At 44.9% G+C, this 17,477-nt stretch overlaps 1 protein-coding gene across 1 annotated transcript in view; it reads right to left on the minus strand.

The window, feature by feature from the left end:
* Positions 1-5,336: 5,336 nt before the first annotated feature.
* The window catches only part of LOC106566077 (nerve growth factor), a 33,515-nt gene continuing 21,374 nt past the window's right edge, over positions 5,337-17,477 (minus strand). Inside the window, exons 2-3 of the mRNA XM_014133898.3 lie at positions 14,690-14,832; positions 5,337-6,147 (exon numbers count right to left, since the gene is read on the minus strand). Of these exons, the coding sequence (XP_013989373.1) occupies positions 5,521-6,135 (615 nt within the window). The 5' untranslated portion in view covers positions 6,136-6,147; positions 14,690-14,832 and the 3' untranslated portion in view covers positions 5,337-5,520. The remainder of the gene's footprint in view (positions 6,148-14,689; positions 14,833-17,477) is intronic.

Consider the following 17,477-nt stretch of genomic DNA (forward strand, 5'->3'; position numbering starts at 1 on the left):
AGTATAGGCACTGTACCCCAAATGGACTGTTTTCTCCTGTCCTCTACCACCCGCCCTCTTTGGCTTGTCTCACAACACCACTGCTTTTTGTCTCTTAACTAGGCACAAAGGGCTGCTGTCTGACAAAGTGACACCACTCTGGGGATGACCAATTGTCTTAGAGGGCAGAGAGAGAGAGTTCTACACTCGGGAACAGAGCTGAAGTACTGTAATACCCATCATATTTATATATATATTTTTGTTGTTTTATTTTATAATCAAGAACAATGTGTTTCAGAAATGTTAAAAATTGTTAGAAAACAATATGAAAACAGGTAAAATAACATTTCATATGAACACATTTCTTAGCAATGTGACAACAATTGTTAGTTAACCGCTGACAGCCTTGTGCCCTTATTCTTGTGTAAAAGGCCTAAATGTGTGCTGAGTCTGACAACATGTCTATAAGCAAAAACCTTGATATAAGCAAAAAAGCAAAAAAAGCAAAAAAAATAAGCAAAAAGCAAAAACCTTGATATTCCCGAGAATGAGCAGAGCCTGTTCCCATCCTTTCTAAAACAACAATAAACAGCTTTAAGATGTGGCCAAAACAGATCCCCCCCCCCCCCCCCCCGACAAAACTCAAGACACATTTCCAGAAAAAAAGTCACATCGCATCACAATTCCAAATAGTTTGAGGGAGGGAAATGTAGTGGGACATCATAGCTACAGTACATGACCAAAAGTATGTGGACTGCTAGTCGAACATCTCATTCCAAAATCATGGGCATTTAATATTGAGTTGGTCCCCCCACCCTTTATGCTATAACAGCCTCCACTCTTCTGCTAATGCTTTCCACTAGATGTTGGAACGTTGCTTTGTCACTTGCTTCCATTTAGCCACGAGCATTAGTGAGGTCGGGCACTGAGGTTTGGCGTTTAGGCCTGGCTTACAGTCGGCTTTCCAATTCATCCCAATAGGGGTTCGATGGGGTTGATGTCAGGGCTCTGTGCAGGCCAGTCCAAGTTCTTCCACACCGATCTCGCAAACCATTTCTGTATGGACCTGTATGCACAGGGGCATTGTCATGCTGAAACAGGAAAGGGCCTTTCCCAAACTGTTGCCACAAAGTTGGAAGCACAGAATTGTTTAGAATGTCATTGTATGCTGTAGCGTTAAGATTTCCCTTCACTGGAACTAAGGGGCCCAGGCCGAACCATGAAAAACCGCCCCAGACCATTATTCCTCCTTCACCAAACTTTAGAGTTGGCACTATGCATTGGGGCAGGTAGCATTGTCCTGGCATCCGCCAAACCCAGATTAGTCCGTCAGACTGCCAGATGGTGAAGCGTGATTCATCACTCCAGAGAACGTGTTTCCACTGCTCCAGAATCCAATGGCGGTGAGCTTTACACCACTCCAGCTGACGCTTGGTATGTTGATCTTAGGCTTGTGTGTGGCTGCTCGCCCATGGAATAATCTGTTTATTATGGAAATAGTCCTGTGGGATCTTTGTTATGACCAAAACACCATCATAACCACGCCTTGTAAGTCACTCAGGATTCCACTATGTTGTACACAAGTTTGTTGAACAAGTTCTGATACATCGGACAGCATTATATTGGTGGTATTGAATTTCCACTAAATATATGATTTTAAAATACAGTAGCCTATGCTAGCACTTGATTTAGAGAAAATAAGTCAAAATGCCATATTGTTTCACTCATCCAAATGAAGGTATTAACTTATTTTATTTATTTTTTTACCTTTGATTTTCATTTCATTGTTAGAATTGCAGAGGACCTTTTTAATCTCGTATTACTCTTGTCCATTGGCAGGGAAAGAGGTAGGGCATTAGTTGTGGCAGCGAAGGTCACAGCGATCTCTACTAATTTTTTATTTTATTGGCTGAGGAAAGGTAACAGCGACCTCTGCTGTCTCTCTTTCAGAATGGCTTTTCTATCCAAATACAGCCTGTGGATCAAACAACTTCAACATTGTATTTCTCTCTGGTTAAGGACATGACCAAGAACTGAAGCATTTATATTGGGTCATCAGTCTACATCAGGGTAAAATCACAGATTTACATATGATTTTGTTTTCCAGCTTGGAATAGTAAATGGTTATCAAGTGTAACTAGCTGGCAAAGAAATCATGGCATAGAGATTGTTGGTTTAACATTACTACTCTGAGAGGAGTTTAGAGTTGTCTTTACCTGTCCTTTCTCCATGACCTGAATGGTACCCTGTCTATGGCAGTATGAATGTGATTGGCGATGGTCAATGTAGTGATGTCTTTGAGCTGTAGAGAGATTGTTGATCATCATGAAGAACACTAGAGGGCAGTATTGATCTGTGGTTTACGCTCCACTATTGAATGTTGGCAAACCTTGTTTCAGGGGTTGACTCTTCTTCAGCTTTAAAACATCCCTTAAAAGATCAGCCTTCTAAATATCAGAGTGAAATGGAAATGCATTTGAGTGTGTATTTGAAATTAACCACTGTAAATCTGAATTTACACAAAGTGGATTGAATAGAGCCCAATTTGTCTGTATTCTTCACCAGCATGTCACTTATGTTAGGTCAACAAAAACGCCACCTATATTTCCTCTGGAAATAACAGAACAAGCGCTCACTGAAAATGACAGAGAAACTGTTGTGTAACGGTAATGGGACAAAAATGCTGGCCTGCTCTTACATTTCTGCCTTTAGGACTGAAAGTATTCTGTTTAATGTTACTGTGACTTCTGTAAACTCTCAGACTGTAGATCAGCGTTATTCTGTCCTGGTCCCAGAGACCCACATGGTATGCATGTGTTTGTTTCAGCCAAGAATTACACTTGATTCAACGAATCAAGGGCTTCATTATAAGTTGAATACATTGAACCAGTTGTTCTAGCACATGGGCTGGAACAAAAGTGCAATTTCAAGTTTAATTTTCCAACAGGAAGATTTGAAAATACATACAGATGTAGGATCTTAATCTGATCAGTCTTTTGTTGCTGAGAATTTTCCTGCACAGCAGGAAATGCAAACTTGTAGTTTATTTGAGGGTTAAAAAGGCTTCTAACATTTGGAATTTCCACTTGATTTGCCCTAATGAAAAATGTATCAACACCTGCAAAAATGTTCATTGTTTATAATCCACATAACAATTCACATTTCCTGTTGCTGCAGGATTATTTTCCGTCTGTAGCAAACTTGCTCAAATTAAGATCCTACATCTGTATACACGCTGAAGTATCTATTTTAAACTTTAATTTATAATACATACATTACAAGTCACACCATGTGGGTCTTTTTAGGTTTAGGGTTGAAGACAAGTGGTGTAGCTCCACAGATGTGACCTCATTACCCTGTGGTTAACCTGACCTGCTCATCCCTGGGGTCATAGCCAGGAGGTGGATGCATTGCTGGCCGTCCAGCTCAGTGTTTGGGTTGTGGAGATGATCCATGCAGCCAGGAGGATATTCCAATCCCTTGATTTATCCCAGATGTAGCCAGGACTGCTGGGCCACGTTAAAGGTGTCTGAGGGACAGTAGAGTTGTTTGGGTTGAGTTTCCCGAACGCATCGGTCTGTTTCAGTTATGGGTGAAATAAGATAAATAGATTGTCATGGCCATGGGAGAAATAAAAGTGCTATGGAGCTTTCGAGAAACCTTTCAATGATCATGAACATGGCACATCTTCTAAAATGAAATAGACCAAAAAGTGGAAAAACTGTGTTCTGGAGTAAATTCCCAGAAAGCCTCGTAGCCAACATGGCACTTTAGGTATTCTCTTCAAGTTATTTCTCTCCATGACGCAAACGGACTGAGGCTTTCGGGAAAGTCAGCCCATGGAGAGAAATAAAGCATCACGTTAGCTACGAAGCTTTCGGGAAACCTACCCTAGGACACATTTTTTCCACAGGGACTTTTTATTTTAGATATGCCTGGGTCATCCAAGTTGAAATGGAGATTCTTTAGGAAAAAATAGATTTTTTTTTTCTTCCTGAAATAACAAAGTGAAATCTCAGAGGCATGAGCCAAAGGCTGACCAAAGCACATCAAAATAATGCCATATGTTTCTATTCATCCACATTCTCATGGAACAGGATTTTGTGTCGTTTAGAAAACCTCTAAGTATAGTGACTTGTTTTGACATTACAGTACTGTCTCCTAGCCTACCTGTTATTTGTCCTTCTGTCAGTCTGACTGTTGTTCATTAGTCCCTGTGACGGACACCAGACCCATCACCCAGACAATAACGCCACACAAGATGCAGTGCATGTACTGAGGTGTTTAATAAATAACAACAACAACAACAACAACTAATAAACAAACGGTTGGTTTATATACATGCAGTCCTCAATCAATAATTAACTGTGAGCTGAGGGCTGGGGTGGGGCAGAGAGTGTCTGAGTACTCCAGTTGGGTGGGGGGGTGGAACTGCAGTACTCCAGTGAGGTGGGGGGTGGTACTGCAGTACTCCAGTGGGGTGGGGGTGTGGAACTGCAGTACTCCAGTGGGGTGGGGGTGTGGAACTGCAGTACTCCAGTGGGGTGGGGGGGTGGAACTGCAGTACTCCAGTGGGGTGGGGGGGTGGAACTGCAGTACTCCAGTGGGGTGGGGGGTGGAACTGCAGTACTCCAGTGGGGTGGGGGGTGGAACTGCAGTACTCCAGTGGGGTGGGGGGGGTGGAACTGCAGTACTCCAGTGGGGTGGGGGGGTGGAACTGCAGACTCCAGTGGGGGGGGGGGGGGGGGGTGGAACTGCAGTACTCCAGTGGGGTGGGGGTGTGGAACTGCAGTACTCCAGTGGGGTGGGGGGGTGGAACTGCAGTACTCCAGTGGGGTGGGGGGGTGGAACTGCAGTACTCCAGTGGGGTGGGGGGTGGAACTGCACTACTCCAGTGGGGTGGGGGGTGGAACTGCAGTACTCCAGTGGGGTGGGGGGTGGAACTGCAGTACTCCAGTGGGGTGGGGGGGGTGGAACTGCAGTACTCCAGTGGGGGGGGGGGTGGAACTGCAGTACTCCAGTGGGGTGGGGGTGTGGAACTGCAGTACTCCAGTGGGGTGGGGGTGTGGAACTGCAGTACTCCAGTGGGGTGGGGGTGTGGAACTGCAGTACTCCAGTGGGGTGGGGGGTGGAACTGCAGTACTCCAGTGGGGGGGGGGTGGAACTGCAGTACTCCAGTGGGGTGGGGGGGTGGAACTGCAGTACTCCAGTGGGGTGGGACTGCAGTACTCCAGTGGGGTGGGGGGGTGGAACTGCAGTACTCCAGTGGGGTGGGGGGGGGGGGGGGGTGGAACTGCAGTACTCCAGTGGGGTGGGGGGGTGGAACTGCAGTACTCCAGTGGGGTGGGGGGGGGTGGAACTGCAGTACTCCAGTGGGGTGGGGGGGTGGAACTGCAGTACTCCAGTGGGGTGGAACTGCAGTACTCCAGTGGGGTGGGGGTGGGGGGGTGGAACTGCAGTACTCCAGTGACTTCATAACAGTACCATGTGGTCCTGTCGGCCAGTACTGCAGCGACTACAGGACCAGTGATTACAGTACGGTCACTGTCGCCAAGACTTTCGGCTGAGCACACACACACAGGCCACATCGATGCGGATCAGTCTCCAGGCCACCAGGTCCTTAAAGGAAGTCAACGCCCGCACGAAGGTGTGCGAGTTGGTGCAGTAGGAGTTCCAGTGTCGCCCGTCGATGCCCAGGCAGCCAGAGCTACCCGCCCGGGCGCCACGGCACGTGGTCTCAAAGAAGTACTGCTTTTTCTTGACGTTGTTAATGTTGACGTCCGGGAGCACCTCCACCTCATTGCCAGATATATCTGTGGCCTTGGTCTTGTTGCCTACCCAGTTGCTGACACTCTCACACACAGAGTACACCCCTCGGTGCTGTGGCTGACCTACCATGCGCCTCGCCCTGCTGGCCCCTGACCCCTGACGTCCTGTGGGCTCCGTGTCGGGTGGCTGCGCACTGAAGAGAACGCGGGGCGAGCGGTACCGTCGCTTGGTGAAGAGTTTGGGGTCCACGGTGGGGGCAGAGTTAGGGGTCCTGTTAGGGGCAGGGCCCTGCTGCTGAGTGGAGGCCGGGGGGCAGAAGTCCCCTCCCATGGTGCACACGGCCTGGGCACTGACCACGAGGATCAAGACCAACATGGACGACCTCATGGACACACACACCTGGCGGGATCAAACACACACACCAACATTAGGGATCAAACACACACACCAACATCAAGGATCTCACACACACACACACACACACACACACACACACACACACACACACACACACACACACACACACACATGCACAGATGTCAACATTAGGGATCAAAAACACACACACACACACACACACACACACACACACACACACACATGCACAGATGTCAACATTAGGGATCAAAACACACACACACACACACACACACACACACACACACACACACACACACACACACACACACACACACACATAGATGTCAACATTAGGGATAAAAAACACACACACATACACACACACACAGAGAGACGCACACGGACACAGACATTAACCTGTTAGGGCTAGGGGGCAGTATTGACACGGCTGGATAAAAAACATACCCGATTTAATCTGGTTACCACTCCTACCCAGTAACTAGAATATGCATATACTTATTACATATGGATAGAAAACACCCTAAAGTTTCTAAAACTGTTTGAATGGTGTCTGTGAGTATAACAGAACTCAAATGGCAGGTCAAAACCTGAGAGATTCCTTTACAGGAAGTGGCCTGTCTGACCATTTCTTGAACTTCTTTTCCATCTCTATCATTTACTAAGGATCTCTGCTCTAACGTGACACTTCCCACGTCTTCCATAGGCTCTCAGAGCCCGGGAAAAAACAGAATGTCGTCATTCCAGCCCCAGGCTGAAACACATTATCGCCTTTCTCAAGTGGCCGATCAAGGGACTCTGGGCTTATGCGCGTGACCCGACCGCCCCCGCCTTTGTGATTTTTTCCTCTGTTTGCCGAAAAGGAGATTCCCTGTCGGAATATTATCGCTTTTCTACGAGAAAAATGGCGTAAAAATTGATTTTAAATAGCGGTTGACATGCTTCGAAGTACGGTAATGGAATATTTAGAATTTTATTGTCACGAATTGCGCCATGCGCGCGACACTTCTTTACCATTTCGGATAGTGTCTGGAACGCACGAACAAAACGCCGCTATTCGGATATAACGATGGATTATTTTGGACCAAACCAACATTTGTTATTGAAGTAGACGTCCTGGGAGTGCATTCTGACGAAGACAACAAAAGGTAATCAAACTTTTATAATAGTAAATATGATTATGGTGAGTGCTAAACTTGCCGGGTGTCTAAATAGCGAGCCCGTGATGCCTGGGCTATGTACTTAGAATATTGCAAAATGTGCTTTCACCAAAAAGCTATTTTAAAATCGGACATATCGAGTGCATAGAGGAGGTCTGTATCTATAATTCTTAAAATAATTGTTATGCTTTTTGTGAATGTTTATCGTGAGTAATTTAGTAAAATGTTAGCGAATTCCCCGGAAGTTTGCGGGGGGTATGCTAGTTCTGAACGTCACATGCTAATGTAAAAAGCTGGTTTTTGATATAAATATGAACTTGATTGAACAAAACATGCATGTATTGTATAACATAATGTCCTAGGGTTGTCATCTGATGAAGATCATCAAAGGTGAATGCTGCATTTAGCTGTCTTCTGGGTTTTGGTGACATTATATGCTGGCTTGAAAAATGGGTGTCTGATTATTTCTGGCTTGGTACTCTGCTGACATAATCTAATGTTTTGCTTTCGTTGTAAAGCCTTTTTGAAATCGTACAGTGTGGTTAGATTAACGAGAGTCTTGTCTTTAAATAGCTGTAAAATAGTCATATGTTTGAGAAATTGAAGTAATAGGATTTTTAAGGTTTTGAAAATCGCGCCACAGGCTGCAAGTGGCTGTTACGTAGGTGGGACGAATTCGTCCCGCCTAGCCCAGAGAGGTGGATCAAATACACACATACACACACACACACATACGTCAACATTAGGGATCAAATGCATGCACACACACACAGACAGACGTCAACATTAGTGATCAAATACACACACAGAGACGTCAACATTATGGATCACACGCACAAACATTAGGGATCACACACACACACACAGCCGTCAACATTATGGATCACACGCACAAACATTAGGGATCACACACACACACACGTCAACATGAGGGATCAAATATGCACACACACACACACACACACACACACCCAGACGTCAACAATATGGATCAAGTACGCACACACACACACAAGTCAACATGAGGGATCAAATATACACACACACACAGACGTCAACATTAGAGATCAAATACACACACAAACACCACAGACACACACACACAGACGTCAACATTAAGGATCAAATACACACACATACACACACAGACGTCAGCATTAGCGATCAAATTCACACACATGCACACACACAAACGCACAGCCATCAACATTAGGGATCAAAAACGCACACACACATACACAGAGACTTCAACATTATGGATCACACACACACACACACACACGACAACATGAGGAATCAAGTATGCACACACACACACACACAGACGTCAACATTAGGGATCACACACACATACATATACACACGCACACACACATCAACGTTAGGGATCAAATACGCACACACACACACACAAGGAGACGTCATCATAATGATCACATACACACACACACACACACACACACACACACACACACACACAGAGACGTCAACATTAGTGACCAAATTCTCAGACACACACACACACGTCAACAATATGGATCAAATTCACACACACACACACAAACGTCAACATTAGGGATCAAATTCACACACACACACGTCAACAATATGGATCAAATACACACACACACACACGCCAACATAAGGGATCAAATACACACACACGTCAACATGAGGGATCAAATACACACACACGTCAACATGAGGGATCAAATACACACACACGCCAACATAAGGGATCAAATATGCACACACGCCAACATAAGGGATCAAATATGCACACACACACACGCCAACATAAGGGATCAAATATGCACACACACACACACACACGCCAACATAAGGGATCAAATACACACACACGTCAACATGAGGGATCAAATATGCACACACACACACACACTCGTCAACATTAGGTATCAAATACACACACGTCAACATGAGGGATCAAATATGCACACACACACACACACGTCAACATTAGGGATCAAATACACACACACACACACACACGTCAACATTAGGGATCAAACACACACACACAAACACACACACGTCAACATGAGGGATCAAATACACACACACACTTCAACATGAGGGATCAAATATGCACAAACACACACACACACACACACACATTGACATTAGTGACCTAATTCTCACACACACACACACACACACACACACACACACACACACACAGGTCAACATTAGGGAACAAACACACACACACAACAACATTAGGTATCAAATACACACCCACACGTCAACATGAGGGATCAAATATTCACACACACACACAGACGTCAACAATATCGATCAAGTACGTACACACACACACCAACATTAGGGATCAAATACACACACACACACACACACACACACACACAGAGAGACGTCAACATTAGGGATCAAATACACACCCACACACACACACACACACACACACAGACAGAGACGTCAACATTAGGGATCAAATACACACCCACACACACACACACACACACACACACAGACAGAGACGTCAACATTAGGGATCAAATACACACCCACACACACACACAGACATCAACATTAGAGATCAAACACACACACAGATGTCAACATTAGAGATCAAAAACAAACACACACACAACATTAGGTATCAAATACACACACGTCAACATTAGGGATCAAATACACACACACACACACACGTCAACATTAGGGATCAAATACACACACACACACACACACACGTCAACATTAGGGATCAAATACACACACACACACGTCAACATTAGGGATCAAATACACACACACACACACACACACGTCAACATTAGGGATCAAATACACACACACACACACACACACACACGTCAACATTAGGGATCAAATACACACACACAGACGTCAACATTAGGGATCAAACACACAACCACACACACACAACAACATTAGGTATCAAATACACACACGTCAACATGAGGGATCAAATATTCACACACACACACACACACACACGTCAACATTAGGGATCAAATACACACACACACACACACACACACACACACACACACACACACACACACGTCAACATTAGGGATCAAACACACACACACAAATCAACTTGAGGGATCAAATATGCACACACACACTCACACGCACACACATAGGTCAACATTAGGGAACAAATACACACATGCACACACACGCACACACAGAGCCGTCAACATTATGGCTCTCACACACACACACACACACACACACACACACACACACACACAGGTCAACATTAGGGAACAAATACACACACACACACACACACACACACACACACGACGACATTAGGGATCAAATACACCTACACACACATCAACATGAGGGATCAAATATGCATGCACACACACACACACACATACATAAACACACACAAATGTCAACAATATGGATCAACTACACACACACACACACACACACACACACACACACACACCAACATTAGGGATCAAATACACACACACACACAAACACACACACACAAACATACACACACAGACGTCAACATTAAGGATCAGATACACACACATACACACACGTCAACATTAGAGATCAAATACACTCACACAGACACACACACACACACACAGACAGACAGACGTCAACATTTGTTGTCAAATACACACACACACACAGACGTCAACATTAGGTATCAAACACACACACTCACACACACAGAGACGTCAACATGAGGGATCAAATATGCACACACACACACACACACACAGAGAGACGTCAACATTAGTGACCAAATTCACACACACGTCAACAATATGGATGAAGTTGGATCAATATGGATCAAGTTCACACATCCCAGGTATTCCTTAAAGAGGTGGGGTTTCAGGTGTCTCCGGAAGGTGGTGATTGACTCCGCTGTCCTGGCGTCGTGAGGGAGCTTGTTCCACCATCGGGGTGCCAGAGCAGCGAACAGTTTTGACTGGGCTGAGAGGTGGATGAACGCAGTGCCCTTCTTTGGGTGTAGGGACTGATCAGAGCCTGAAGGTACGGAGGTGCCGTTCCCCTCACAGCTCCGTAGGCAAGCACCATGGTCTTGTAGCAGATGCGAGCTTCAACTGGAAGCCAGTGGAGTGTGCGGAGGAGCGGGGTGACGTGAGAGAACTTGGGAAGGTTGAACACCAGACGGGCTGTGGCGTTCTGGATGAGTTGTAGGGGTTTAATGGCACAGGCAGGGAGCCCCGCAACAGGGAGTTGCAGTAATCCAGACGGGAGATGACAAGTGCCTGGATTAGGACCTGCGCCGCTTCCTGTGTGAGGCAGGGTCGTACTCTGCGAATGTTGTAGAGCATGAACCTACAGGATCGGGTCACCGCCTTGATGTTAGCGGAGAACGACAGGGTGTTGTCCAGAGTCACGCCACGGCTCTTAGCACACACATTAGGGATCAAATTCACACACACACAGCGACGTAAACATTAGGGATCACACACACACACACACACACACACACACAAACGTCAGCATTATTGATCAAATAAACACACAAACACACACAAGGAGACGTCAACCTCAAATTCACACACACATTCACAGACACACACACACACACACACACACAGATGTCAACATTAGGGATCACACACACACACACGACAACATTAAGTATCAAACACACACACACAATTCAACATGAGGGATCAAATATGCACACACACACACACACACACACACGTCGACATTAGTGACCAAATTCTCACACACACACACACACACACACACACACACACACACACACACACACACACACACACAGGTCAACATTAGGGAACAGATACACACACACTGTCACGGCCCCTCCTCTGCAGTGCAGGGGCGGTTCCTCCTGCAGGCAGAGGAGGGTCGTTCTTGATTGGAGCCACCTGGGCTCAGGGTATTTAAACTGCTTCACTAACCTCTCTCTCTCTCTCCCTGCTCCTCCAGGTATGATCCTGTTTTGTTTGTTCCTTTGTAGTTTTACGTAGTTTCCACTCAGTCATTTTCACACACACAGATTCATGCATCCCAGCACTTTACATACACCCTACATTATGACATTTCCACACCTCATTCCTTTTTCTTTGTTTACAGTTAATAGTTTTTGGTTTATAATAAAGAACATTTTTGATTGGCCTATACCTGTTGTTCGTGTCCCCTCATTTTTGCCACAGGCTATGAGCCGGCCTGTGACACACACACACACACACAGAGCCGTCAACATTACGGATCACACACACGACAACATTAGGTATCAAATACACCTACACACACGTCAACGTTAGGGAACAAATACGCACACACATTCACAGACACACACACACGCCAACATTAAGGATGAAATACACACACACAAACCAACATTAGGGTTCAAATACACACACAAACACACACACACACACACACACACACACACAGACAGACGTCAACATTAGTGATCAAATACACACAAACACACACACACACGTCAACATGAGGGATCAAATACACACACACACAGACGTCAACATTAGGGAACAAATACACACACACACACACACACACACACAGACGTCAACATTAGGGAACAAATACACACACACACACACACACACACACACACACACAGAGACGTCAACATTAGGGATCAAATATACACACACACACACACACAGGTCAACATTAGGGAACAAATACACAAACACAGACACACACACAAACGTCAGCATTATTGATCAAATAAACACACACACACACAGACATCAACATCAGCGATCAAATACGCACACACATTCACAGACACACACACACACAGCCGTCAACATTATGGATCAAATGCAAACACCCACAGACGTCAACAATATGAATCAAATACACACACACACACACACACACACACACAGACACAGACGTCAAATTTAGGTATCAAATACACACACATACACACACACACATACACACACACTCACACACACACAGATGTCAACATTAGGGATCAAACACACACACACACACATCAACATTAGGGATCAAATACACATACACACACACACACGCACACATGTCAACATTAGGGACCAAATACACACACACACACACACGTCATCATTAGGGATCAAATGCACACACACACACACACGTCATCATTAGGGATCAAATGCACACACACACAGACGTCAACATTATGGATCAAATACACACACACACACACACACACACACACACACACACACACACACACACAAGGGATCAAACACAAACATGTCAACATTTGGGATCAAACACACACACACACACACACACACACACACACACACACACACACACACACACACACACACACACACACACACACACAGACATTAGGGATCAAATTCACACACACACACACACACATATCCAGATGTCAACATTAGGGATCAAATACGCACACACACAAACACACACGTCAACATTTGGGATCAAATCCTGTTGAAGTCCTCTTGATACTGACTGACATCTGAGAAACTAAAGGCTGGAAACTTGGATTCTACTTCCTTTTAGCTTAGAATATAACAGACTTGTTTCAAAATAGGTGAGAAACTCTGTCCTATTCATCCATGGAGAAAGGTAGCTTGAGGAATATAATGTGGGCTCAGTGTGATGGCTCTGTGTGATGGCTCAGTGTGATGGCTGAGTGTGATGGCTGTATCATACAGTGATTCAAAGATACGACAGCTGTGAGGTTGTCTGCTTACTGGTAATCACAGCTCACTCCCTGTGTTTTCCACATGCTGTGCAGATAGAAAACATATTTACTCTTGCGGCGGCATTGAACGTGTTATTAGTGTGTTGTACTTTATCTCTAACTCTACACCAAGAGGTTTTATAGTGACCACCTGACCAGGGAAAATACTCTGACCCGGGAAAATACTCTGACCAGGGAAAATACTCTGACCCGGGAAAATACTCTGACCAGGGAAAATACTCTGACCCGGGAAAATACTCTGACCCGGGAAAATACTCTGACCCGGGAAAATACTCTGACCAGGGAAAATACTCTGACCAGGGAAAATACTCTGACCCGGGAACATACTCTGACCAGGGAAAATACTCTGACCCGGGAAAATACTCTGACCAGGGAAAATACTCTGACCAGGGAAAATACTCTGATCAGGGAAAATACTCTGACCAGGGAAAATACTCTGACCGGGGAACATACTCTGATCGGGGAAAATACTCTGATCAGGGAAAATACTCTGACCAGGTTAACCTTTTTTGAGATTGTGACTCGCACAGAGATCTTAATTGAGTTTGCATGTCACTTCTCTCATGAGACGTTTTATGAAAATAAAGTTATTCAAATTTGAATTGGTTTGAAGATATGAGAACACCCCTCTTGCTCTGCTCACCTGTGCCGTGTTTCTTCCCCGTGAATTGTGGCCCCAGGCGGGGCGGGCTCCTAGAGCACGTGTTCAGAGCGGACTGCCTTCCAGGCTCCTGCCATCAGGCCTGTCTTTCTGGCTCTCTGTGGCCCCCAGCTCGGCCCTGGCCCCTGCCGAGGGAGAGAGAAGGCATGCGACCAAAGCACATTGCTTTTTAATAATAGCACATCATTTGACAAGCTCACTTCGATAATCTGACCAAAACTTGGTGAATTTTAGTTTTAATCTTCAGCTTGATCTTTCACTGTTCATGCACCTTGGTTGGAAAGCGAGGTAGCGATTTAGTAGTATTTTCCTTCTGCACTGTGGTGTCATACACAGGGTTTGTAAAGCATTCCAGCAAGCCACTCTAAACACAGGAAGGGCCAGTGTGTTATACTCACACCGTTACATACATACACCTGATACACAGGATAGGCTAAGTGTTGGGTTTTATTGTACAGTGTTGGACCTGTGGGTTTTATTGTACAGAACACACATACTCATCCCTTTAGAACACAGAACACACATACTCATCCCTATAGAACACAGAACACACATACGCATCCCTATAGAACACAGAACACACATACTCATCCCTTTAGAACACAGAACACACATACTCATCCCTTTAGAACACAGAACACACATACTCATCCCTATAGAACACAGAACACACATACTCATCCCTTTAGAACACAGAACACACATACTCATCCCTATAGAACACAGAACACACATACTCATCCCTATAGAACACAGAACACACACACTCATCCCTATAGAACACAGAACACACATACTCATCCCTTTAGAACACAGAACACACATACTCATCCCTATAGAACACAGAACACACATACTCATCCCTTTAGAACACAACACACACATACTCATCCCTATAGAACACAGAACACACATACTCATCCCTTTAGAACACAGAACACACATACTCATCCCTATAGAACACAGAACACACATACTCATCCCTATAGAACACAGAACACACATACTCATCCCTTTAGAACACAGAACACACATACTCATCCCTTTAGAACACAGAACACACATACTCATCCCTATAGAACACAGAACACACATACTCATCCCTATAGAACACAGAACACACATACTCATCCCTATAGAACACAGAACACACATACTCATCCCTTTAGAACACAGAACACACATACTCATCCCTATAGAACACAGAACACACATACTCATCCCTATAGAACACAGAACACACATACTCATCCCTATAGAACACAGAACACACAGGCACACAACAGCTATAGTAGATACACCACACCAGACAGTAGTTCTCCTGAGGTTAGACAAATGTACTGTATGTATGGATGAAGAGGCAAAGAATTTAGCAGAGCTGGTTGTAATATCTTCCCAGAGAATATCTACAGAATACAGCTTTGTGCTGCAAGTTCTTCAGCATAGTCATGGTCAGAAAGGAGACATAAGTAATGCAGATTGTCAGTGCAGCATCAGCTCAAATGCCTTGAACCTTGAACGATTTCTATCCTACTTTACTGTATACACTGAGTGGACAAAACATTAAGAACACCTTCCTGATATAAAGTTGCACCACCTTTTGCCCTCAGAACAGCCTCAGTTTGTCGGGGTCTTTGTTGACTCCAATGCCTCCCACAGTTGTCAAGTTGGCTGGATGTCCTTTGGGTGATGGACCATTCTTGATACACATGGGAAACTGTTGAGCCTGAAAAACCCAGCAGCGTTGTGATTCTTTCCACTAACCGGTGCGCATGGCAGCTACTAACATACCCCGTTCAAAGGCACTTAAATATGTTGTCTTACCCATTTACCCTCTGAATGGCACACATACACAATCCTTTCTCAATTGTCTTGAGGCTTAAAAATCCTTCTTTATCCTGTCTTCTCCCCTTCATCTACATTATTTGAAGTGAATTTAACAAGTGACATCAATAAGGAATCATAGCTTTCACCTGGATTCACCTGGTCAGTCTGTCATGGAAAGAGCAGCTGTTCTTAATGTTTTGTACACTCAGTGTATAATAGCCATGTTTGTCTTTCTCACAGGGAAAGACACATTTTGCCAAACAAATATGGAAATCGTAATGAAAGATTCTGCTACACCCTTCTTGTTTTCAGTTGCATAACATTCCCTGAATCTTTGAGACCATGTAGTAAAGTTGCACCATGACCAGAATACTGTTTAAGACTCTGTGGAAGGCACCATGGTTTTTAATCTGTATGCTGAATATGCATGCATGCATAGATAAACATACCTTTTTTGCTGTGTCACTGTAGAGGAATTACACCCAGTCATTGATGTGGTCTGTTAGTTCAGAATAGCGCGGCCCACCCACAACCACTGACCTACCAGTCATTAGCTCTAATGGAGTCAGTCCATTTAATGAATTCTGTCTGGCATGACTGACAACCAGATCCTGGCGACAAAGACAATCCACCATCTGCAGCTCGGGAAACAACCCCCCCCTCCCCCTTCCCTGAAAACGTTTGCTTCATTCATATGGTAAAAGTCACACAGTGCCTCTGGTAACCTGAGCCTGTCTGCCTGGCTCCCATTCAAAGCCGTCGGGAGTAGAGTGAGCTGTGGCCCCGATGTCTTTATCTGAGGGCCACCTCTGGGCTTTGAATGATGTGCTGCTCAGTGCGTTGCTGTGGGCATTCTTGCGGAACTGCTCACAGCAGGTATGAAGCATCGCATTGTGCTGGCCTAGAGCCTGACATACGTACACTCTTAGAAAAAAGGTAATAT

The sequence above is a fragment of the Salmo salar genome, chromosome 12, assembly GCF_965601325.2.
Source record: "Salmo salar chromosome 12, fSalSal1, whole genome shotgun sequence".
In the NCBI taxonomy this organism is placed as follows: domain Eukaryota; kingdom Metazoa; phylum Chordata; class Actinopteri; order Salmoniformes; family Salmonidae; genus Salmo; species Salmo salar.